This window comes from Scophthalmus maximus, chromosome 6, assembly GCF_022379125.1.
Source record: "Scophthalmus maximus strain ysfricsl-2021 chromosome 6, ASM2237912v1, whole genome shotgun sequence".
In the NCBI taxonomy this organism is placed as follows: Eukaryota; Metazoa; Chordata; class Actinopteri; order Pleuronectiformes; family Scophthalmidae; genus Scophthalmus; species Scophthalmus maximus.
This window is the reverse complement of record NC_061520.1, coordinates 738591-765000: the sequence shown is the minus strand read 5'-3', so window position 1 is coordinate 765000 and position 26410 is coordinate 738591. Positions and strand designations below refer to the sequence as shown.

Sequence of the window (26410 nt, the reverse complement as noted above, 5' to 3'; positions counted from 1 at the left end):
CACACACACACACACACACACACACACACACACACACACACACACACACACACACACACACACACACACACACACACACACTCACACATACACACACACTCACACATACGGACACACACACGGACACACACACACACACGGACACACACACACTCACACATACACACACACTCACACATACGGACACACACACGGACACACACACACACACGGACACACACACACTCACACATACGGACACACACACATATTCTCTGCTATGATTTGATTTCTACACAGACTCGACATGAATCCAATTAATGCAGGCCGAGGATCAATACTGAACTATTTCCATGAGGGAAAATTGCTTTTGGGTTTTGACTGTGTCAGCAGCCGTTTGAAGGAGGCTCAGAGAGGAGGGATGTAGAAGAGCGACGCCGCTCCACGTTCACACACACACACACACACACACACACACACACACACGTGTTTCAATTTGACCAAATGTTCTTTATATGGAGGATTATGAATCAAAAAGTGTTTCCTGTCCCTTCACCCTTTCGACTGTGGTCACGACTAGAGCTGCAACAGTTCATCGATTAGTAATCGACTACTGTTATAATCACCAGACTGTTCTGATAATCGATTAATCGGTTCAAATAGTTTTTCTGATTTCAGCTTCTTAAATGTGATTATGTTATGGTTTATCTGCTCCTCTGTGACAGTAAATTGAAGATCTTTGGTGTGTGGACAATAAAAAACATCATCTTGAGGGTTTTGTGAAACATGATCGACATTTTTTACCATTTTATGAACCAAACAACTGATCGATTAATGGAGATAATAGTCAACAGATTAATCGATTATGAAAATACGCCATGTAATTTTTTCCCCTTCACATTTCGACAGCTATATATATGATATATATGTATAATATATATATATCATATATATAACAATGGCAGAGTTGATGTAGTCTGAAGTCAAAGTCAAATAAAAGTCAGAAGAAGCAGCGAGGAACTTCCTGTTTCCCATGAGGCCTCGTCACTGAGCAGATGTGCAGATAGTCGACTGACAGATCCACGTGTTCGTCTCTGAACGTGACGGGTGAAGTGAGCGAGATACAAAGAACACTTGTGTGACGCTAATCCTGTTTTTGAAGAAAAGTAGTTTGCTCTTTGTTCGTCTCCTGGTTCGAGCTCCAAGGTCATTTTTTTTTTTTAATCTTAAGACTTTGCATAATAATCCCCGAACAGAAAAAACCCCGTCTCCCGTCAGATTAATTGCACAGTGATTGTTGCTGTTCGGGGATTAGAGGGAAAGTGTTGCAGACAAATCACAGTTTAAGACCAAATCAATAAAAGCTCACTGAGCTAAATTAGCCTGAAACACTCTGAGAGCAGTTAATGAGAAGGAACGGGTCAATAACTCAGACGATGACGACACGCACACGAGAAAAACAGCTTCATGTGCAAGTATGTAAATATTCCAAATGTGTTAATTCACAACCAGAATATCTGGAATCTTTTATCTAAAAGAATTGTGGGAACGTGTAGTTGATGAGTTATTGTCTGTCTTTGTGTGTGAATGAAAACTAGGCCTGACACGATAATTATGTTATGGATTTATCGTGAGATACATGAATATGAACTCAATAATTTTTTTATTTTGTGTCTACAGGCGTGTTTGTTGACATAAGTCTCACTGCTTCTGTCCTCTCAGCTGTTCGTGTGATCAATCAATTACTGGTTTGGTATATAAAGTGTCAGAAAATATGGATTTCTTATTATTTTTGAATTTTCAAACTCTGGATAAACATTTCGCAGCAGCAGCAACAACACAGATCGTGTAGGACGACGACCAATAGTCCTGAACTGTGAGCTCACATGATTCAGTGTCCAAAAAAATCTTAAAATTACGTTAATATCGTTTATCGCAATAATTTCTGGGACATTATGTCACGGCAACATGAAGTAGTTATCGTGACAGGCCTGGGTAAAACTATCAAACTGAAGAGTCAATAAAAGATGGAAGACATTATGTATATTTTTCACACTGTTCTCTGCTGCTCTTCCCAGACGCCTCTGACGTGATCTACGACGACGTTCCCTGCGAGGAGCCCGTCTCTCCGGACGAAGGTTCGTACAGTAGCCGTGACGGGATCCGAACGCTTGTTCGTCTCGATGCGGAGCCGCTGACGTTGTAACGTTTTCCCTCCGCAGATCTGATTTATGAAGACGTTCAGAGAGACGCCGCTCCCATGAGCACAGGCAACGGCTGGAGCTCCAGCGAGTTCGAGAGCTACGACGAGCAGTCGGACACCGAGGCCAAGCTGCCTGCGAAGAGCAAGGTAGAAAGAGTGTGTGTGTGTGTGTGTGTGTGTGTGTGTGTGTGTTTCTTTTAAACCGCATCATGAGCAGCCATGTTGTTCTGTACAAAATAATCCAGGAGATTATTTCCTCTCCCGTCCTAGAAGAGGAGTGAAACTATAAAACAGATGAAACCTGACAACGGTCTGATGGTGCAGTAAACAGGAGGCGTGTCTCTGCCTGATGTTCTGCTCCTTGTTCAGTTCTCTGCTCGTCCACACGATGGCGCTGTGAGCACATTCACTCTAACCTGAAGAACTCTGGAGGTTTCAGTTGAATTGTTGTCAATGTTTATGTCTTTACACATTTCAGTTTCTTATTCATAACTGCACTGTAATCAGAGAGAACCCCCCCCCCCCCACACACACACAAGTGAACCCCCCACTGAACAAACAGAAGATCTGCAGCTTCACTGGTTGAACATTAATGAAGAAATCTTCAACACTTATCACCAAAGTCAGAAACACAACGAGGCCTCGTGACAGAACCGTTCAGACGAACACATTTGTTCTTAGATCGTGCGTACGAGTGATTTTTAGGAGAAACTTCCCGTGTTCTCCAGTTTTATCGTATTTTACGTCTGAACAGAATGTAGGACCGGTCCAGACCTGTCGTAGGAGTCACGTGAATTCATCTGCCTTTAATCAAACCAAGCCTTTCATCCATATCAGTGACGGAGACTCACCTTTTTTAAATTTTCATATTGATGCATTTCCTCTTTATTTCAGTGACTAACAGGTGACTCAGTATTAATATCTCTGCTTTAGATCTTAACTCCTGCTGACGCTGCTCAAATACACGCTCTAATATTTATTTTGAAAAACAGAACTTCAATCTCCAATTTAATATCCAACTTCTCTTCTTGTTTTTACTCTTTAAAGCCGTTTTCATGAATGAACTCTTCCTGAAATGGAGCAGGAAGTGAAACCTAATATGGTATTTTTGGGGCTATATGGATGATTATGAATCATGAAGCGTCCCATTTATATTTATGCTAATTTGCGCAGGTGACATTCATGTTGTGTATGTACGTGATTTACACATTTTTCTGAAGATAGAAGCGTTTGATGAATCCGACGTGTTCGTATGATAAGAACACGAACATGTTCCTGCACGAGGCCCAGTGTGTTGAATGTGAACCTCAGGTTCTGATGGACGGCCCCCCCTCTCTTGTAAATCATAACTCCTCTGACCTCAGCAGCGTCAAGCTTCGCTCTCTGTGCCTGTGATGTTAATGTTGTGTCGCTTGTTTTTTTGCCTTTGGTCACTTTGCTTTCCGTTTCCCTTCTGTGTTTCCTCTCCCCTCTTCTGTTTCCTTCTCTCTCCGCTTGTCGCGACCCGCCCCCCCTCGCCTCGCCTTGCCCCGCCCACCTGCCCCGTCCTGACACCTTTAGCTGAGGGAGCGATGTGACCGGACCAAACGTGAACTGGCCACGAGGCTGTCGGGCAAACACAACTATGACATCAAGGTATATCTGCTCAGTGTCACACTTCTGTCTCCTGATTCGCTGCTTCGTCCGTCCTGTGACTTTCCTTCAATTCTCTGTCGCTCGCTTTCTCTCGCTCTCTCTTCCTGCCTGGTTTCATATCAGGATGCATTCATGGGCCACATGAATAATTTAATAACATTCTGCGTATTTTACTTCCACAAACACCAGTGCAACTCACCCCCATATTAATGACTTACTTTCCTGAAGTAGCACCGTTTATAAATATGAGCAGCCCGAGTGTATTCTGCGTCTGTGGCGTCCGGTTGCAGGTCGTCTGCAACGCTCCGGGTGGAGTTTGTGGTCAGTTGAATATTCGCCAGCACTCACTCTGTTTTCATAAATCTCTGCGTGATCTGCTCCAAGCCTCGTGTGATCAGAGGCCGCACCGCGACGCCGCGGGGAGATTCACGATGAGCCCAGGGAGCGCCGCCTCCTCCTCGTCTCTCCAGAGGAGCAGTTGTTACTGTACAGCTCGGCTCCGTGTCTGGACTCTGACGCTGCTCTTGTCTCTGTCTCCTCCCTCCAGGTCCAGCAGCTCATGAAGGCAGCGAGAAGCGGGACGAAGGATGGACTGGAGAAGACCAAAATAGCCGTCATGCGAAAAGTTTCCTTCCTGCAGAGGAAAGATCCACTGGGTAAAGAAGGGAACTGAAAGTTTGACCGTTTCCAGTAATGGTTATTAGTTAGGAAGTGTTTGTTGCTCCTGACTCTGAATTAGAGGCAGTTGCTTGTTGTGTTAAAGCCAAAGTTGCGTTTGGAGGCAGATGGAGAAGAAAGTCCAACTTTTTCTTTTACACAAATCCCTTCAGGCAGAAATGGGAAAAAAACGATGTGAAAATCAGACAGATTTCAATGATTATGACTGGAATGAATTAAAACCTCCGTGAAAGAGAGAGAGAAGGATGATGCAGGTTGTGTTATATACGAACCCTCGGTGACAACGGAGGAAGATTAGTGTCCATTAGCGGAGGAGCTGTATCAAACCTCGGGGTGAAGATGCTGCTGCTGCTGCTGTTTTTAGTTGCTGTTTTCATTCTGCTCTTTAATTGGAGTCTTTATGACTTTATGGCTGTGGTGAAGTGGGTTTTGTTTTTGAGACAGTTGAATGTCTGTGTGCCAGAGCAGAGATGAGAATGTGTTTCTCTACAGAGATACAGTATCGTTTTGAACATTCTCTTTTCTTCAAAGATCTCTCTCTCTCTCTCTCTCTCTCTCTCTCCGTCTCTTTTTCAGCGAGCACAAAAGTGTCTTCATATTTTAGAGGTAATAAACTTAGTGTGTCGCAGTGAGTCTCCAGCTGCAGTGAGATCTGAAGGCTGCCGCTCCGCTGTTCCCTCTCTGCCTCGTTCTCTCTCTTCCACACACACACACACACACACACACACACACACACACACACACACACACACACACACACACACACACACACACACACACACACACACACGTGCGCTCTCTCTCTCTTTTTAACCTCTCTGTGTTTGTCTCCGTGGTTCGTCTGCAGAAGAGGAGGATGATGCAGGATACCTGGATGTGGCTGTGTCAGAAATGAAGCACCCTCCCCCACAGCTGAGCCCCATGCCGGAGGGGCTGACCACTCACCAGGTGAACTCACAGATATTTTCATATATATATATATATATATAAACACATGATTATAGTGAAAAACATTGACGTGCTGAGCTGAAAGCATCCGACACTCTGCAGCCATATCATGTCCCCATCGTGTCCCCATCATGTCCATGTCATGTCCCCATCATGTCCCCATCACGTCCCCATCATGTCCCCATCACGTCCCCGCCGCGCCCCTATCACGTTCAGATCCCGTCCCCCTCATGTCCCCATCGTGTCCCCATCGCGTCCCCATCACGTCCCCACCGTGTCCCCATCACATCCCCATCGCGTCTAGATCCCGTCCCCTCACGTCCCTATCGTGTCCCCATCATGTCCAGATTACGTCCCCATCATGTCCCCATCACGTCCCCATCGTGTCCCCATCACGTCCAGAGCATGTCCCCATCGCGTCCCCATCACGTCCAGATTCTGTCCCCTCACGTCCCCATCGTGTCCCCATTGTGTCCCCATCATGTCCAGATCCCGTCCCCCTCACGTCCCCATCTTGTCTCCGTCATGTCCCCATCACGTCCCCATCGCGTCCCCATCACGACCAGATCCCGTCCCCCTCAAGTGCCCATCCCGTCCGCATCATGTCCCCATCACGTCCCCATCGTGTCCCCATCATGTCCTCATCACGTCCCCATCATGTCCAGATCCCGTCCCCATTGTGTCCCCATCATGTCCCCATCATGGCCTCATCATGTCCCCATCACGTCCAGATTCTGTCCCCTCACGTCCCCATCGTGTCCCCATTGTGTCCCCATCATGTCCAGATCCCGTCCCCCTCACGTCCCCATCTTGTCTCCGTCATGTCCCCATCACGTCCCCATCGCGTCCCCATCACGACCAGATCCCGTCCCCCTCAAGTGCCCATCCCGTCCGCATCATGTCCCCATCACGTCCCCATCGTGTCCCCATCATGTCCTCATCACGTCCCCATCATGTCCAGATCCCGTCCCCATTGTGTCCCCATCATGTCCCCATCATGGCCTCATCATGTCCCCATCATGTCCAGATCCTGTCCCCATTGTGTCCCCATCATGTCCCCATCATGTCCCCATCATGGCCTCATCATGTCCCCATCATGTCCAGATCCCGTCCCCATTGTGTCCCCATCATGTCCCCATCACGTCCAGATCCTGTCCCCATCACGTCCACATCATGCCCTCATCATATCCATGTCCTGTCCCCATCGTGTCCTCTCAGTGCCACGTGTCCTGACTGCTCTGTCGTCTGCAGGTCGTTAGGCGTCACATCCTGAGCTCCATCATTCAGAGCGAGCGCAGCTACCTGGAGTCTCTCAGGAGAATCCTGCAGGTGAGTGGTTGAGTCCCGCTCGTTCCTCTGTCACATGTAATATCTTCAGCGTTTAGCTGATCTGAATTACAGCGAGATCAGAAGTGGTGATATCCATCAAATTACCGTGAAGGTGTCTCGGCATAAATAATCCTGATAAAACAACCGCTCTGGTTCCTGCGGCGGCGTGTTGACGCTAAGAGAAAGAGACTGTCGGGGTTTCACAGGACGAACTGCAGCCGCGGGGTTCTTTCTTTCTCTCGTTAGCTTGTAATCACAAAAAAAAGAGAGGAGCAGCTACTGAAGTCCAATCAGCAGCGATCAATGGCCGCTCTGACCTGCTTCAGTTGTGGAGAGGCGTGGTGGCGTGTTCTCTCATGTGAAAACAGATGACAGGTCCAGAACACAATCAGACTTGGAGGATTGTAACTTTCATCTTTTACTGTAGAACAGATGTTGTGCTTCCTGCACACGACCAGATAAAATATCAACAACTGCTGAAAACCTGTGCTAGCGATGGTATCTCGAATATATTCGATGTATCGCGGCTTGTTGCACATGAGATGGTTTAAATGGCAAATAAAATTTGCAAAGGCGCTGGCATCAGACTTGCTTTGAAGTTTAAAATGTCCCAACAGAAACCATTAATGAATATGATTAAGATTAAAGAATGTTTTAATACAGACGTAGGTTTCAGGGACGACTAGAATCCTCGTACTAAACTTTGATGATTCTCTGCATCAAAGGGTTAAGTTGTGTATTTATGAAGTGGTTAAGATGAGATTTTAAGATATTGTAATATATTTTATATTATCGTTTATCACTAAATACATTCTGTTATATTGCGATACATCATATATATACTTCAGGGGTTAAATATGCATTTATGAAGTGCTTTAGAGGAGATCTTAAAAATATTGTGATGTATATATTGTGTATCACAATCTATTTTTGTTATATTGTGATATATATCGTGTATCACAATATTATTTATAGGCCGTATCAGTCCATGTCCATGTTTTTTGCTTCTGCTGCGTGCTGCTTTTCTCTGACATTATGATTCTGTCGTTTTATGATCACTAGAGCTCTGAACATGTTTTGCTTGTGGCAAACGCTTCTTTATGGGTGAATCTCTTGGCTTGATGAGCTTCCAGGCAGCCGGACGACATCTCCTCATTACACCTGGTTCATAGGATGTTTGTCAGTTTGTCTTTCGATGCTGCTGAAGAGGTGAACGCGGTTCTGATTCATCTGAAGAATCGATGAAAGATCTCTCTCTCTCTCTCCACCTCACCAGGAATACCACCGTCCATTGATGGAAGCGGATCCACGCATCCTGAGTCCGCGGAAGATCCGTCCCATCTTTTTCCGTGTCCGGGAGATCACGCAGTGTCACTCCATGTTCCAGATCGCGCTGGCGTCTCGCGTGGCCGAGTGGGACAGCAGCGAGAAGATCGGAGACTTATTTGTGGCCTCGGTCAGTGAGAATGTTTCTGGTTCACTTCGTCTTCGTGTGTGTGAAATAGAAAATGCAAACTGGAGGCTTGTGTGTGTGTGTGTGTGTGTGTGTGTGTGTCTGGGTAGAAACTCATATTCTTCTTTGTTGTTTCAATCTAACTTAATCAACACGATCTCTGGCGCCGAGTCGAAATGAGCTACAGGTTTTTTTAGACTGAGCAAACGGGGGAAGATTTTACTCCAAACCCGGAATCAATTACGCTCCGGATGAATCTCTCTGGGATTCACGCATCTGCACACTTTAGCAGAGGAATATTACTGTTTGTCTGCAGTGTGCTCGTCCATGAGGTCCTCTCATTACTTGCCTATTAGAGCAAAAAGCATTCGACCCCTCTTGCTTCTCCGCCGGCCATTAGGGCGCTGATGTCTGAGGACCGAGTGTGTCCTCCTCACTCAGGTGTCCCCTGTCGTCATGTGGCGTCGGTACCTGTCGGATCGTAGTGATGGCATCTGAGCGGTGAAGGTTAAATCCTTCATGTGATTTGTTAATTCACCAGCAGGCCTCAAACTGCCACATTCAGCCGCCTGCTGCGGGTTTAATTGAGGAGAGAGAACAAATGTCTGACACACGCACACACACACACACACACATTCATGCCCGACCTCTCAAATGGCTCGTGAAGGTTGCTGCAGTAACTACGACGGTAAACAAAACCAATTCTCTTTAAGCACAAAACTTAAACGGACGTTTCCAGCCACGAACACGACGGTCAGAGTGTGTGTGTGTGTGTGTGTGTGTGTGTGTGTGTGTGTGTGTGTGTGTGTGTGTGTCTGTCTGTCTGTCTGTCTGTCTGTCTGTCTGTCTGTCTGTCTGTCTGTCTGTCTGTCTGTCTGTCTGTCTGTCTGTCTGTCTGTCTGTCTGTCTGTCTGTCTGTCTGTCTGTCTGTCTGTGTGTGTGTGTGTGTGTGTGTGTGTGTGGAAGAGCAGTGCAGCGTCTTATTAAAGGTGATTTATTATCACCCTCGTTTCTGTTTCCACAGTTTTCCAAGTCCATGGTTCTGGATGTTTACAGCGAGTACGTGAACAACTTCACCAGCGCCATGGCGCTCATCAAGAAGGCCTGCATATCCAAACCTGCCTTTCTGGAATTCTTAAAGGTGAGCTGCTTTATGATAATAAGTATTAGTATTATTATACTTTTCTTTTTAGCTTCTCTCTTGTTTGTGTTCAGCAGATGCCACAATAATGAAAAGGTGGCGTTTACACAAGTTACAATATTGTTATTTACATTGGGTCCATGGTTATTATTTATTTTAAATATTAGAAATTTTAAACAATATTCTCCTTATTGTGTGAACCATGTAGTATTGAGGATCTGTGGTTTTCATGGTGGTGAATGTTACATGTTGCAAACAAAGTTATTCTCAGAATGTGACGGTGATTATTAGTAAAACTAAAACTCTTGAAATGTTTCAGATTAGATCAGAAAAACTTCTCATGATTGTGTAATGAAACAAGGAGATTTATACATTTATACATATTAATGTAAGTGAGTTCAGAATAAAACTCTCAAAAGTTAAAAAACCTCCACTCGTCTCAAAAGTAACATTTATAACTAACAATCAAATAATCTGAGCAGTTGTGTGAATTATTGGTCCTTTACTGTTTTTATATGTATTTGGTTCACAACTGCTTCAAATCTTTCACATGGCTGAGGTTATTAAAGCTACAGCCTCATCGGCTGTTGAGTTTTTTGAGTGACAGCTGTCAATCTATACAGGATTGTATCCTATCATTCTTCAGCTGTGGACATTAATTATAATCACAAAACATTTTTAATCAGATATCATCACCACAGATAAAACCTGGTGTGTCACTCACTGTACGACAGGTTGTGATGATATCGTGTGTGACAGTTACGGCCTGGTCTCATAATGTGATGTAATTCATAATTCATCTCACTCGGCTGGAAAACATCATATAATATATTTATGAATTAAACAGAGGGCGACATTAAGGGCTTGGAAAAAAACACAACATGATATTATTATAATTAACAATATCTACGTAAATCAGAACATTGATGTCAATCCAATTTATTTTGTTACATAAATTATAAATGATAATCAGCTCTCATCTGTGTGTCATCTTCCAAGTGAACAAAAGTTTGGAAAAAAAAGGTTTGAATAAAATAAAAATTAAGTTTCAGGGACAAATGTTCAGTTGAACATGTCAAATGTTTCCCGCGGTTCCAGATGACCTCATCATGCTACATCCTGATCTTCACAATTCACTCGCCTGCTCGCAGCATAAGTTTCCTCATCGTGGCCTTTTACTGTACGAGCATGAATATTCTTTTAAATACATATTGTGTTTTGATTTTTAATGTTTTTTCCATATCCAGAAGAAGCAAGCGTCAAGCGTGGACCGGATCACTCTGTACGGCCTGATGGTGAAGCCCATCCAGAGGTTCCCTCAGTTCATTCTGCTGCTGCAGGTACAAACTAACTGATATCTTCACTAATAAAGATATTTATATCGATTTGAGCTTGACTTGCCGGATTCTGCCGCAGCACATTTCATCCCTCAGCGAGCATTGATTATCCATGAATTCAAAAAGATAAGTGATGAATGTGAATCAGGCAAAGAGGAAGAAGTCTGTGTATGAAATCTGAGAGCTCAGAGATGTACATCGAGACGCTGCCGCCAAGCTTCCAGTGAGTCACAGACGCAGGATGAACACGGATGTATGGTTATATATATGATATAATATGGCTAGTTATGGTTTTATTGGTTTGTTTTAACCAACACTGTTTAAAATAAACAGACAAAACTACAGACAGATTTGAACTTTTCAAGGGGAAGACAACAGAATCCAGTGTGCTGCAGTGACACACAGGAAGTCTTGTATTTATTATTTATTCATTTTTAAAATTGGTGTTGTGCAGGACATGCTGAAGAACACTCCGAAGGGCCACGTCGACCGCCTGCCGCTGCAGCTGGCGCTCACCGAGCTGGAGATGCTGGCGGAGAAGCTGAACGAGCAGAAGCGAGTCGCCGACCAGATCACGGAGACGCAGCAACTCGCACGCAGCGTCAGCGACCGCCTGCTCAGCAAGGTGGCTGGACACGCACACACACGCACGCACACACGCACACGCACACACACCGAACACACACACACGGTGGTATGTGCACAATCACACGCCTCGATCAGAATTAACTGTGAGGTGAACCACACATTAATCTGGGGAGGCATTTTATTTGCCGCCCATTATCGCCCCCAAACAGCAGCAAGTGCAATGCAGAGGTATATGTGTGCGTGTGTGTGTGTGTGTGTGTGAGTGTGTGTGTGTGTGTGTGTGTGTGTGTGTGTGTGTGTGTGTGTGTGTGTGTGTGTGTGTGTGTGTGTGTGTGTGTGTGTGTGTGTGTGTGTGTGTGTGTGTGTGTGTGTGTGTGTGTGTGCGTGTGTGCATGTTTGTGTTTGTGTGTGTGTGTGTGCGTGCGTGCGTGCGTGCGCGCGTGCGTGCGTGTGTGTGTGTGTGTACACACTCCTCCTCTTACCACTCTGACGTTACAGTCCTGCTGCTGCAGAGCCAAACAAACGCTGGTGAAGAAGAAGCATTAGAGGCTAAATGACACATTTAATTGGAAACTGAGAGAGAGAGAGAGATCTCCTTCACCCTCTCTCTCCCTCTCTCTCGCTCTCCCCCTCCACTCTCACTCTCTTCAGACTCACCCAGTCTGCTCTCCTCACTCCACTTAGAAACTCTCTTCCTCTTGTGTGACTGCATCTCCCTCCCTCTTCCCCTCTCTCCCTCCCTACTTTCTATTTTTTTATTTCCCCTCTATCAACCGTTCGTTGCTTCCCCAGGACTCTGAGATGAGCTGATTCGGTCAATCTCTCGCTCTCTCTCTCCACACACACACAATTCCATTTTGCCGCGGTGACGCTGCAGAATTCCAATAGGAAACCGGGTCGACTCTATTGCCTCCTTCCGCCGCCTGATGAAATATTCATGCTTTGTCTGAAAAGTGTCTAAAGTCACGGGAACGGGACAGATAACGGTGTGAGTCAGAACGGGTTTCACACGCTGCAGTGCAGCTGCTGCAGCCTGAAGAGTGTGAGGATGAATTCTTATAGGTTCTGTGATTCTGCAGCCGCAGTCAGACGAGTGATTCATGTGAAGTGTGAAGCTGCAGACAAACATCGGAGTCTCAGGACGTAAACTCCTCATGTGGACGTGAACCCTCTGTTCGCAGCGTAGCCGCTTCAGTAACCAGTTTGGCTTCGATCGGCGCGGAGGCATAAAACTTTAAGTATTGATTCAGGCGGCTGTAAAAGAAGAAGTCGGATCAAAGCGATTAAAAAAAGCTTTCTGTCGCTGTTTCCTGTTGCCAAACATATGGACGTGTGTGTGTGTGTGTGTGTGTGTGTGTGTGTGTGTGTGTGTGTGTGTGTGTGTGTGTGTGTGTGTGTGAGAGAGAGAGAGAGAGAGAGTGTGATTAGTACAACTCAGCCACTCAGGCTTCATCTAAACTGAAGTCAAGAAGAAGAAGAAGCAGCTGTTTATCTAATGTGGGTCACAACAATATTCTAATATGATTCATTATTAATTATTGTATCGTCATTTTTATTTTATGGAGCTTTATTTTAGGGTTAGGTCTTTTTCTCTTTCTTAACTAAGTTTGCATAACGACCAGGCCGACGTGTGTGTGTGTACACACACAAACATGAAATGACCTTCAGCCTCTGGTCTCTTGCAGCAGCTGAACGCGGAGCAGGGCTCGCTGGTCCTTTGCGAGACGCTCGTGGAGACGGTGTACGGCGAGCGGGGACAAGTCCTGAAGTCCAAGGAGAGGAAGGTCTTCCTCTTCGACGACGTGCTCGTCTGCGCAAACATAAATGTCAAGTAAGTCCCCGTGGAGGAGGACGTGGAGCTGGATGAAACTGAACCATTGTGTCTGCATGATGTGTCCTGCTGAGGTGCACAGATCTGAGGTTCTGCCCCGAGTTCTGAAGAGAGTGAACAGAAACAGCTGCCGGAGGTTCTGGCTCTATCTGCAGGCGCAGGAGCTTTATAAGCTTTAAACAAACGGTAGAAAGACGGACGACATCTAACAGGAGTCCGGAGATGACTGACATGAAACATTTCTTAAGTTTCTCTCCAAATTGTTTTCAGTGACAGCGCCGTCGACCACATCTCTCCCTCCTTCACTCTCTCTTGAGAGAAGTAAACAGGAAAAGGGATTTTGTTTATTTTGCAAAGCTCCTGTTGAAGATGTCGCTCCGAGCTCTTGTTCAGGCTTCAGAGTAATTAACGTCTCATTCGACTGGAGTGTCCCGACGTCGACTCTGTCTGCCCTCCAGCATCTCCACAAACCGATCACACTGTTGATTGTCTGCGTGATTACAGGAATACATGCATAGTAATGAAGTCGTCCTCACAGCTTGAGGAAGAAGAACACGCGTGCGATCATCCAGATTCTAATTCCCGTCCCGCCGCTTCTTCCTCGTGACATCTTTCCCTCTACACCGCCAACCTCTTTAACTTTTCTCTCCTCCTCTCCTCCAGGGGGCCTCCGGACATCAGCAGCCTCGTCCCCATCGGGCCCAAGTACACCATGAAGTGGACCGCCCCGTTAGCGCAGGTGCAGGTGGTGGAGGTGGGGCAGGAGGGCGCCCAGAGCAAAGACACCCTCTTCCAGCAGAGCGGCGCCAAGCGGCCGGGCGGCGCCTGCACTTCAGGTAAAGAAACAAAATGAAGAAGGTGATCTGTTTCCTCTCCCACACGTGTGTCGTCTTCTCGTTGATTCTCTTCACTCGGGACGAATCCGGACACTTTCCTCTGAACCTCTCTCTGCTCTCCGTGTCCCTCGGAGGCGGCAGCCTGTCACTCCTGATTGAGGATGTGTTTGTGAGGAGGAATCGTGACGACGGTCACTTGTCCCCGTCTGCCTGGGGTGTTTTATCTCGGAGAGAGATACGGGGGGAGGAGGGGGCCCCCTGCTGCACCATCACCCTCCCCACAGTCTCATTTCACTCTCTGATAGACCACAAACACTTTCCCGAGCGGAGTCATCAATCTGCAGAGATTATTATTCCCTCCTCCTTTTCTTTTCCAGGCCCCAATTAGAGAGGCGGGAGCGGCAGATAGGAATCGCTGGTTGAAACACTAGTTCTCCCACCAACTCCACCAGATCCCTGATAAATGTGTCACGGGAGAAACAGGAGGAACAAAATCCTTATCGGGATGTTGTGGTACAGGCTTTTTAAAGTTGCAGCTCCATGACTTAAATATTAATGGTTCTTCTTCAGAGTGGCCTCAGATTCTCACTGGATTAACTTCCCACTGTTCCTCAGGGGATGTGAACTCATGGACTCAGAGGTTGTGGATCATATAGGTTCCGTCTGAAGCTGGATTCTCTCTCCTCTTCTTCTCTTTTTTACTTTGTCCCCTTTCCACCTCAGGGTGAGGTCGAATTGTCAAATGTGCTTAGGGAAGTTTCCTGAATCTTGAAGTGACCCTGAAACGAACGTAAACGATTAAATCTGAAGAAGAAGAAGAGTATGAATATGAGCCAGATGTCAGTTACTGTTACATATGAATCATAAAACACTGAAACATGCTGATGGAGTCACTGAGGTTTTTGTAGTTCATCTTCAGAAATGTTGTTTCCTCCACCGTCACATGACGACGTCGTTTAGTGTCGGTGGAGTCGGATTCTCTTTTCACAAGTCCTCTGAATCCTCCTCGACACCTTTGACCTCATTTCCACTGAGGTCGAGGAACAGTAGAGAGGAAGAGATGACAGGAAGGACGATCTGAATCCATCCTTACTCATGTCCGTGTGCAAATCAGTGGAACCGTTTCCCCCCAAAATGTTCATTCAGACGAGACGTCCCATCTGTGTATGACTCTACGGTCTGGCTCACGATGGAGTCGTTCTTCATCCTGGTTCACGTCGTCACTGAACAAATCTCGGGGGCCTGATTGTCTCTGTCGTTGTTTCTACCTTCATCCTGCCTCCGTCACACCTCCCTGACTGCTGCCTCTCCTCCGACAGCCTCCCGTCCGTCCACCAGCGGCGTTTGGCCGCGGATCAGTCGCGGTTGTGTTTTTTTCTGACGCAGGTGCAGAAGCCGCATTGTCTGTTTAATCCACCGGCGCAGCAGCTGCTGGATTGTCGACTTATTCCGACTCCTCTGGGCTTCTGGACCTTCCACACCAATGAGCTCCGCTGCCTAGCGGCTGCTGTGGATGTATCCGTGTCTGGAGTGTGAAACCCGTGTCCTGCCTCACCAACGGGATTACGCTGGATTACAACTCAGCACATTCACCTCTCGGGCCGCAGCCAACCACAGGCCCCAGAGGACTGGATGTGACCGGGCGACAGGGAGACATTGTTCTTGCTGCTCACACACACACACACACACACACACACACCTTTATATTCAGATGTCTCACCTATTGATTTCCTCGCACAGTTGACAGATGCCACCAGCCACCAGCTGCTTGTGTCAAAGATCCATTAAACCCCCAGAAGCCACATCGGAGCGTTTTTAAAGGAACGACCTCGGCCTCCTTCCCGTCTCGTCGGAGAGACGAAAGGTATCAGCTCGCTTCACTAAGCCCGCCCATCGGCGCGGCTCCTCCACCGCTCTGTTATGTGACGGCGCAGGACAGTGATGCTCTGGAGCAACAGAATTTAATTAGGCCGGTTCTCCTGGAAGCCGCTGCAGGGCAGATGTGGGCCGGGGAGCCGGGACGCCGCTCGGCAGACAGGTGGAGACTCGGATATGGATCGGCAGCAGGAGGACAGAGACTCCGACGGTGGTCGGCCACGAAGTGATGCGTCTGATGAGACGCCTGCTTTTCTTTTGGTTGAACAAAAAGGGTGTGACAGCTCCGAATATCAGTTTCTACATCTAATGAAGATCGATCCATCGACAAACCTCTGTTATTTGTGCCACTGGAATAGAGCTTCAACAGTTAATCGCTTAGTAATCAACAACTATTTTGATAATCGGTTAATCGGATTTCATGAAAAAAATGTTCAGAATTCTCTGATTTCAGCTTCTTAAATATGAATATCTTCTGGTTTCTTTGCTCCTCTGTGACAGTGAACTGAATATCTTTGGTGTGTGGACAAAACAAAACATCATTTTGAGGTTTTGGGGACACACGATCAACATTTTTCACCATTTTATGAACCAAACAACTGATTGATTAATGGAGAAAATAATCAACAGTTAGTTGCATCTCTACACTGGAGATTCAGTTGGATGAAGCTGCACATGAACATGTTTGTTAGCATCATGATGAACTCTCTGCGTGTCCTCTCAGGTAAAGCGGCGTTCGGCCCTCCTCGTCTGTACCAGGAGCTGCAGGAGCTGCAACACGACCTGTCGGTGGTGGAGGAGGTCACTCTGCTTGTGGGGACGCTGCAGGGGACGTACCAGGTAAACATTCCACCCGTCATGACTGTTATCAAGGTGCTGCCAAAACAACTTGTAGAAAGAAAAAGTTAAACCCTGAAATGTAATTTTTACACTCAAGATTACTCATTCAGAATAAAGTGCCTTTATTTTGTGTTTTTCTGGATTATCCATCAGGTCTTTGCCGTTTAAAGGGGCAGTCAGCGATTTTGGAGAAAGATTCTTTGTTGTTGATGATGTCGCTGCTCTGGTTGGGGCTCGAACCCGCGGCCTCCGATATGTGAGACCGAAGCTTTAACCACGAGGCCATAACCTCTGAGTCGTAACTAGTGTACCGTGACGAAATATTCAGGGAATTTTATGTGTTTTGGTTTAAAATCGCGCACTGCCCCTTTAAGTGCAACATGACAATGGAAAATGTGTTCTTCACAGAATGAAAGCCCAAAAACAATGTATAGAAATAAAAAGAAAAATTATCCAATCTTGATTATGCAGCAGATACATTTTTCTTGAAACTTCATAACACATTTAGCAATATTTAATACTCACAAAATGACTCATTCAGAATAAAGTGACTGAGCCTTGATTTCTGTATTATCCATCAGGTCTTTGCTGTTTAACTTTCATTACACTAATGAATCTGTTCAACACGTCTAATGACCTAATGCTACTTTATCTTCATTATCATACAACAAAGTAATATTGATCATACAACATATATAATGTAGCAAAGTCGTCTGAAAGGCAGAATCTCGATCCACGAGACGAACAAACATAACAAAGCCACAGTTTCATTCTTCTTTCACTCAGGTTATCTCAGTCTGACCTTCACACGTGTGGTTCTCTCTGCTCTGAAAACTGATTTCAGCATCGCAAATTATTTATAAGCCAGTTATCCCAAGATATTGTCTGAAAAGAAAATATATGAAATATGGAGCGCGTTGCGTTTACCCCAGCTTAGCTCGCAGTAGCTGAAGTCCTGAGGCCACACCTGGGACTCACGGGGGGATACACAGTTCATTTAAATAGCTGGAGTCAATGTAAACGTAGACATCAGGATTGGACGCTAGAAATAAAACCAGTGGGAAATCTCTTCCTGTGCCTCCCTGTGAAGAAAGATGCTGAAGGAGTCTGGAAGTTTAAAAGTGCAGCCTCATGTGGAATCATCAGATATGTGTGCTCCTCAGCAAGGTGACACGTTCCCTCTGACACATCAGACAGAATCAGAGCCGGGACACGTCCCTGTGGTCGGCCACTAACACAGTAACCGTCACATTCACAGTCAGCAGAGAGCAGAGAGCCATTCAGGCTAATGGAGGCGCGTCGCCTCCCTGCTCTTCATGAGCACGGTGTCGTCAGGAGAAGTGAACTTAACGACGGCAGGAAACTTATCTGACTCACAAATAAATTAAACTCGAGCGAATGAAGCGTCACGTCTAGTTCGCTTCTTTGCATTGACTTTGTATGAAATCTACTCGCGCAAATAATTTGCGTCACGTCCGGTGTGAACGCACAATAATGCTGTTGTTTCTCAGTGTGTGTGTGTGTATTAATATGTACGACCCCTGTGCTCAGTACACATATTACTGTACTCTGCTTCTACTGTCCAGCTGAAAGACGAGTTCTAACTGTGTGTGTGTGTTTCTCCATCAAAGAACCTGAACACCACCGTGGCCCAGGACTGGTGTCTGGCTCTGCAGAGGCTCATTCGCATCAAAGAGGAACAGATCCAGAGCGCCAACAAGTGTCGGCTTCGCCTGCAGGTGCCCGGCCGGCCTGACAAGTGAGTGGACGAATATATCTACTGTTCATGTGCAGCACAACAACGATGCGCGGCACATTTTAGAAATGCTTGTACATTTATTTAAAATGGGAAACTGAAACATCCTGTGGATGTAAGTGTCTGGACCTTTTAGCAGGACATTTAGACACGTGTCCAGACCCGGAGTCGACCTCTGGTAACTACTATTGATCGGACACATAAGGTCTCACAGCTGACGAAACGTATGAGAGCAAACACAGAGTGGTGAGGTGGAAGCAGCTTCCTGCAGAGCTCAGTGTCGGGGCACAGATCTGCTCTGCTGCATCCAAGGTTTTGCCCCGACGGTCTGAGAACCAGAGAACCGGAGCAGAGTCCAAACTTCCGCTTCCAGAATCCTGAAGGCCTCTGTGCTTTTTAAGAAACTTCAATGCGATGGATTTTTTTTTAGCTTTCCGCAGATGTTGTGTCTGGATACGATCCCGTCTCTGAGCTCCGCAGGCAGCTCCTCCTCCTCCTCCTCCTCCTCCTCCTCCAGCCTCACGCCTTGTCGCTATGACAGTTCACGTCCCATCGAGAGAATTTACCACAGACGCTACGAATCAGAAGAAGAGCAACGAGGAAAATATCAAGAGTCACAGCAAAGGGTCTGAATATTTATATCACCCTGATATTTTAGTTTTTAGTTTTTAAGGAATATGCAAAATATTTAATATCCTGTTTTGGCCTCAATGTGGGGGAAGCTGAACCTAAATGTAAAACATTGAAAGAAAATGTGTCTGGATGCTTTTGAATCAACTGGACACACAAGAGTACAAAGAGAAATGTGAGGCATCAAACCTCGTCTGAGACATCGAAGTTGTGTGTGTGTGTGTGTTAATATCTCCGGGTGGACAGGACGCTCTGACCCCTGGTAGATTAGAGGTGAGTGGGTAATCACATGCCTCAAATTATTCATATCCTTCCATACTCTGATGGAATAATGATTCCTCTTCACAAAGTCTTCCTTCTGCCAGATTTAATTGTGACACTCGAGCGTTAAGCCTCCTTCTTTACAGCATCTCTGAAAACAAAGAGCAGCAGCTGCAGTTGCTCTCACCTGTACATCAGAGTTACTGTGTAAGATCTGGAGCAGGGGAGTGGATCCTGGAGAGAAGGAGGATGAAGAGGGAAGAGCCTTCTCCATGGAAACTGGCTCCAGTAAATGCTGGCACATCATAATGGATCCCCCTCCTCCTGGTGAGGAGAGAACCAGGACGAGTCGGGAGAGAACCAGAGCCGAGCAGCAGCAGGAGGAGGAGGAGAGGATGAAGATCCACCTCCCTCATGAGAGACTTGGCTCGCTGCCGACGGGGCAGCGACCCAAAGCTTCAGAGCCAGAGAGACTAACTGTGCCGAGCCGAGTAGATCAGTTCTATCACATCTCCCAGCTTCCTCGTCGACCTGCAGGGCCGGGATGCCTGATCACACGTCTGCTGCAGCCAGATGTCGTTCTTACCAGAGACCCCCCCCGGACCCCCCCCAGCAGAATGCACTGATGGGGGCTTTCACACAGGCCAAGTCTCTGACACAGGACAACAGCCGCGGTGAAAGATGACAATGTGGAGAGAGAGAGAGAGAGGGAAAATGAGTTGCGTGATGATGAGGAGGATGATGATGATGTAATGTAATTGAGGCTGGGCCTCGGACTCAGGGAGCTGGACGGGCACTGAGGCCCTGGGGGCGACAGGTGGAACAGCGGGCGCCCAATCAAACGTGACACCACTCAGGGTGCAGAAGTGGCAGATTGCAGGATGAGACCAGCGGGCTCCGCCTCTCTCACACACACACACACACACACACACACACACACACACACACACACGCATTCGTTTCCCTCGCGATCCTTCTCTCTGCTTTGTTTCAAATCTTAGAAACAATCTACATGTGACATGTATTCACACATGCTTCCTGCTGACGAACACCTGCGACTGAGCATCTCAGACAAAGGGACACACACACACACACACACACACACACACACACACACCCATCCCCAGCAGGGACCCCCCTGTCAGGTTAGGAGCTCTCTGCAGTCAGGCAGCTCATCACGAACAGCCTCAGTACGTGGGTAGAATCCTGACGCCGTCTGAAAGGCTCCAGTTCACGTGTGACAGCAGGTCATCAACGTCCTCATTCACGACCACAGGCTCAGACGCCGGCGCCCTACAGACGCACAGTTCATCCTCCTGAACATGAAGGAACATCGCGGTACGCCCGAAGCCTTTTGGGTTTCTGGGACTGGGAGGGGCCACACGTTCGGTCGTATGACTGGTTTGTACTATATTAAGAGACACGCCTCCTGCCCTGAGACAGCCCGTGTGTTACATGAAAGGAAAGGATTTAGTTTGTGTTATTGTGACATGTGCACCTCAGATTTCTGAGAACAATGTGGGTGAAGGTTCTCAAAGATCTGATGAATGACAAACACATTTATCAGCGACGAGACTCATCGCAGGGGCTTCACGGTGGTGTAGTGGTTAACACTCACCTCACAGCAAGAAGGTTCTGGGTTCGAGTCCCGGTTCAAACCAACCAGGGCCTTTCTGTGTGGAGTTTGCATGTTCTCCTCGTGTCTGCAACCTGGACTTCTCAAGATGGCGGCTTGTTGTTCTCGTGGCGTTCCCACACGTCGACTCGTTCCCACTGGGACGTGACCAACTCGTGGTACGACTGTCTCGACATTTTCTCAAATTGAACACAGATCTCTATCTTCACTCGGGCTAGTGTTGCCTCGCGTCACAAACAGCCACTGCAGCAACTGTACAGACGTATTACAGATCGACTGGAACGTGACCTGCAGACATATCAGTTATTTACAGGCTCATTTCTCCACTGATGGAGATCCCTGTCAGGTCCGTGTCCACTCTGAATCCCACTCAGACGTGAAGTGTGTTTGCTGTAACAGTCTTCCTGTGACTGACTCTCACCGGAGACAGTGAACTCATCAGGTCGTGTGCAGGTGAAGGATGGAGGAGTGATGACAGGCTGCCACTCAGCTTCGCTCCTGAATCCGTCTCGTCCTCGTCCGTTAGTGTCACTCGACCTGCTCCCGTTTATCAGGCTGCTTCCTGGCTCTGCTCCCTCCTTCAACTCTCCTCACCCCTCCCCTCCCCCGGCTTCCCTGAGTCGACTCCTCCACCCCGTCAGTGCACCACACCTGCACTGCGGCTGTCAATCACTGGGCGGGAGGGAGGAATCGCAGCTCGCGCTCCGTTGAGAATGTCTGAGGGCGCGTGGACACGGAGGAATCTGACGAGGTGAGCTGTGGTATTCTCCTCACACCTCGCCCCCCCCCCCTCCTCTGTCTGCAGCAGATTGCCTCTCCTGTATTTAAGCAGCGAACTGTTTGGATTACACCTCTTTGTGAAAGCTGCACTTTTACATCACGTCAAGGAAGTTTGAGATCTTACTCACTTTATTCTCTTCCTGTCAGGATCCCTCCCCCCCTCCCCTCCCTCCCTCCCTCTCTCTCTTCTTCTATGAACAGAAAGTGAATTTGCAGCAGCAGGTTTGACAGAGGTAGAATTCCGGGTTGTTCTCCACTCAGTTATCTTCTAATAATGTCTGATTGTGACATCCATCCATCCATGTGCCTGAGGAGGCCCCTCCCCCTCCAGTCTGGTCCAGTCTGATCCAGTCTGGTCCTGTCTGGTCCAGTCTGGTCCAGTCTGATCCAGTCTGGTCCAGTCTGGTCCTGTCTGGTCCAGTCTGGTCCAGTCTGGTCCTGTCTGATCCAGTCTGATCCAGTCTGATCCAGTCTGGTCCTGTCTGGTCCTGTCTGGTCCTGTCTGATCCAGTCTGATCCAGTCTGGTCCTGTCTGGTCCTGTCTGGTCCAGTCTGGTCCAGTCTGGTCCAGTCTGGTCCAGTCTGGTCCAGTCTGATCCAGTCTGATCCAGTCTGGTCCTGTCTGATCCAGTCTGATCCAGTCTGGTCCTGTCTGGTCCTGTCTGATCCAGTCTGGTCCTGTCTGATCCAGTCTGGTCCAGTCTGGTCCTGTCTGGTCCTGTCTGATCCAGTCGGATCCAGTCTCGTCCAGTCTGATCCAGTCGGATCTGGACTCAGAACACTTGTCAGTGTCTGTTGGTCCCGACCAAACAAGTGACGTCAGTGAACCTGTTTCTCTAACGAGACATATGAAAAGATTAATCATTGAAGTAGTTCTTTGTATATAAAATCTGTGTACAGAATAAAAAACACTTTTAACTCTTGAACTCTAGTAAAGGTGGCGGCTCAGAGTTTATAGTTCCCAGCAGCTCGGCTGCAGCAGCTCGTCCCCGGTTGTTGGCAGAGACCTGAACACAAACTATCTCACACCATAAAAACTCACTTCTGTACATCTGACAGTGATGTGGTGACGTCTTGGCTCAGCGGCTCATTAACTGGCTGCTGGTTGTAAATCCTCGGGCTCCTGAGAAGAGTTGGACCTGATGGACGAACGAGACTCGACACCCGGCGGCTCGTGGTCGTCTGTGACACTGTCGACTGGACTCTACTACGATTTGACAGAAACCTAATTCGTCAAGTGTGTTTAGTGTTGTGTTTTGTTATTTTTTTGTGACTTTGTTAAAATACTCACAACAGAGAAATATCCATAAATGCACAGAAATTGACGCCATATTTCCGACTTCACCATAATAATAATTACCATTCAGGGACGGAGGCGGAATGCAAATTCCAGCATAAAGACGTGTGATCTAACATGTTCAGAAGCCTGAAGCGAAGCGTGTTCCATATTTATACCGATTTATGATTTACATTGAAGAGGAAGCTGATTTTTCAACCCTGTTCAACAGTAAATTATGGGACTTATGGAAATATATGTGTGTAGATTAGTCGGTGTAGCGTGTGAGGACGTAACATCTGTCTCTGGAGAACTTTTGGTTAATGATCAGGTTTAGTTTGTTTTAGTTTTTTAACAGCATTGATTCATGACTTCATATCAGAATATTGTTTATCGTAGAATAAGAGACGAATGTGCCACAAACCCAAATATATGTCAAACACTCACCGTCCTGTGGAAACTCTGCAGCTGCAGACGAAGTTTCAAGGTGGGAAAGGTTCAGAGAAGTGTTTCATAAATTTCCTGTGAAACAATTCTTACTGTACCATTTCCCCTTTAATAATAAACGGGTATAACACTAAGATAGAACTCTGCTTCTCATGTGAGGTCACCACCACATGACACCACCACCAAGAGAGACTTTCTGAATGTAACTCATCATCCAGAACTTTCCCTGAAATATGCACAAAGTAGCTTTTCTTATAATCAGGGAGTAGACTGACGGATGAAGTTACACCATTCGATGTTGACTCGACAACATCGTCTGTATGTTATAATGGTCATAGTCACTGGCTTCAGAAAATGAAGACAATGCTGAAGTGTATTCTGTGTCCTGACCAGCAGGGGGCGACTCTATGAGAACGTGACTCTGACTTTTCACCTGATTCATAACGTCAGTAAAACATTTTCCTGAGGAGTTTATGGTCCACGTCTTCTTCAACACATGATGTTCATTTTGTACATTTGTCTGGACTCCAGAGAGATACATTTATTATAAAGACCTGCGAAGAAGAAAGAACTGACTGAGGTTCTAAAGCACAGCAGGCAGACCTCAGACTGTTCTGGTTTTTCAACCCAGAGATCCGACAACAGCTTGGCTGGAGGTGTCGCTGCAGAGCGGCGCGGGACGGACCGGAGCAGGTGTGGTGTTGAACTGGTCGTATGCTGTATCAGGCTCGTTGGGTTGAACGGAAGATGAGTCTTACGTCTCCTCTCGTCAACCCACCATGTAAATTCAACCTGATGTTCAGGAAACAGAAGGGTCCAGTGAACAACTGTCAAAGTCCGCTTGTCTCACAGCGACACATGGAACCAGATCTAACCTCAGGGTCATTTTCTCGTAGACTTCTATAGAAACGACCAGCGGAGTCGCCCCCTGGTGGTGATTCCAGGAGCTTTTGTCTCAGTCCGACAACACGAAAAGAATGAGGTCGTTCATTGGTTCACTGCTTGCACAGTCTGCGTCTCACGGCTGATGCAGCTCTGAACAAAGTCTTCACCCCCAGATTACACTTGAGGTTCTGTGTTCCCGGGCCTGAGCAGCACAGAGCGTCCGACCCGACGATCCAACATAAACAGGTTCAAATATTCTTTGTGTGTTTTCCTCCAGGTCAGGACGTCCTGTCAGCTTCATGGTGGTCTTCAACACCCCCAACCCCCTGAGCAAGATCTCCTGGGTCAACCGTCTGCACTTGGCCAAGATCGCACTACGTAGGTGCACACACACACACACACACACACACACACACACACAGGGAGGATTACTGTGTGGTTCTATTTAAACAGGATGATGTAACGCAGTGAAATACAATAACAGTGTTTTGAGGCTCAGACGCGTCATGGCTGTTTGTCTCATTGTGCATCAGCGCAGCTGCTGTTGTTTCTATAACTTATATAATCTGCTCAGACCTGAAACTCAACTGGGTCGAACCAAGTTTATGTCCTGAGGAAAAGGGGAAGCACGGAACTGTTGTGTGAAGTTAATGTCTCACGTCACTGTAATCCAAACGAATGGTAACAATCATTCAGGTCCAGGACACAGTTCATACACCAGGTCGTCACCTCTGTGAACGCTGACCCTCGTCATCCTCCTTCATGGAGGAACAGAACCGGTCAGACGCTGCCCAGCAGGGAGCAGCACAGTTCTTTTTATTCTCCAGCCCCTGCTCTGCCCAGGCCCGAGCCCGAGCCCCCACACTGTGGTACCAGGCTGTGGTGCAGGAGGTCTTCTTCCTCTCCGGGCTTCATCAGTGTGTGTGTGTGTGTGTGTGTGTGTGTGTGTGTGCTGTCATCCAGCTGCAGAAACCCGAGTCGGCACTACTGAAGACATTAATCTGCTTATTTGTCCGTGATGACTCGCTCATCCAGCCCTCTCCCCTCCTCTCTCCTCGTCGCCCCGGGCGATCGTCCCTGTCACACACATTCTACTCTGGTTGTTTGTTGTTCATACACTTTGTCTCCTCACACTGTTCCACTTCTGTTCCAGTTCTGCTGTTGTGGCCATTGAAACATTCAGTTTTTCAGAGGAAGTTATTGGAGGTAGATTAGAGGATGTAATTAATTCGATGAGTGGCCTCCTAATAATCAAGATAGCCCTGAAAAACTCAATTCAGATTTCATGTTGAAGTGTTTTCACAGAGGATTTCTTTCCTTCCTCGCACAATACAGTGAAATAATGAGACCACAGTTCTGTGTTCCTCCCCCGTCCTGCTGTCCTTCCTCTGTCTCAGCTGAGGTACAGTGCATCTGTCAGGCGTCAGAACCCTCCTCACTTCTTTACTGTATCTACAATAAACCAGCTGCTCTCCTCCTCTGTGGACCTGCATCTTATCCACTGATGTCATACAATTGACCGGCTGAGTGGGTCAATATCAACCAGAGCCGACCGATATATCGACATGATCCTTTCACAGAAGGATCGTAAAAACAAATAATGCAAAAACACTTTATTACACCGATATCAAAATACAAACCAACAATAAGATATTAAGATATATAGAACTACACGACTGAACTTCAGATTACCTGGAACGTACGTTTTCCACCTCGACTCTGTCCCTCTCAGTTCTTCATGTTTTATATAACCTCGTGTTCCCTCCGGGGTCACAGAGGAGCAGACGCTTGTCCCAGCATGCACTGGGGCGATGACCTCATACACAGTGATGATGGTGTTTGTAAAATGTAAAAATAAACTACGAAGACAAACATGAGAGCAGCTGGTGTTAGAGTAAAGATAATAAACTTCATTTTGTTGGATAATACACTGACCATTAGGATATAAAAATCTTAAAACATTCTCTTTAATTAAATCTTTTAAAAATAATATTTTGAATTATAATGTATTGATTGTATTGGCAGATCATTTGCTCTGTTCTACAATATTCAACTTGAATATAGAG

The 26410-nt window shown here is 46.8% G+C and overlaps 1 protein-coding gene across 6 annotated transcripts in view; it reads left to right on the top strand.

Annotated features, from left to right (window-relative positions):
- Window positions 1-26410, top strand: part of arhgef10la (Rho guanine nucleotide exchange factor (GEF) 10-like a) — a 78830-nt gene that overhangs the window by 12337 nt on the left and 40083 nt on the right. For 4 of the 6 annotated variants that reach the window (XM_035632191.2, XM_035632189.2, XM_047332784.1 and 1 more), the window contains 15 exons: window positions 2058-2117; window positions 2202-2329; window positions 3743-3817; window positions 4365-4473; window positions 5343-5443; window positions 6695-6772; window positions 8049-8228; window positions 9250-9366; window positions 10614-10706; window positions 11158-11328; window positions 12977-13122; window positions 13786-13958; window positions 16558-16673; window positions 18305-18432; window positions 24622-24722. In XM_035632191.2, the coding sequence (XP_035488084.2) occupies window positions 2058-2117; window positions 2202-2329; window positions 3743-3817; window positions 4365-4473; window positions 5343-5443; window positions 6695-6772; window positions 8049-8228; window positions 9250-9366; window positions 10614-10706; window positions 11158-11328; window positions 12977-13122; window positions 13786-13958; window positions 16558-16673; window positions 18305-18432; window positions 24622-24722 (1776 nt within the window). The remainder of the gene's footprint in view (window positions 1-2057; window positions 2118-2201; window positions 2330-3742; window positions 3818-4364; window positions 4474-5342; window positions 5444-6694; window positions 6773-8048; window positions 8229-9249; window positions 9367-10613; window positions 10707-11157; window positions 11329-12976; window positions 13123-13785; window positions 13959-16557; window positions 16674-18304; window positions 18433-24621; window positions 24723-26410) is intronic. The other 2 variants (XM_035632190.2, XM_035632192.2) reach the window with 2 other exon arrangements.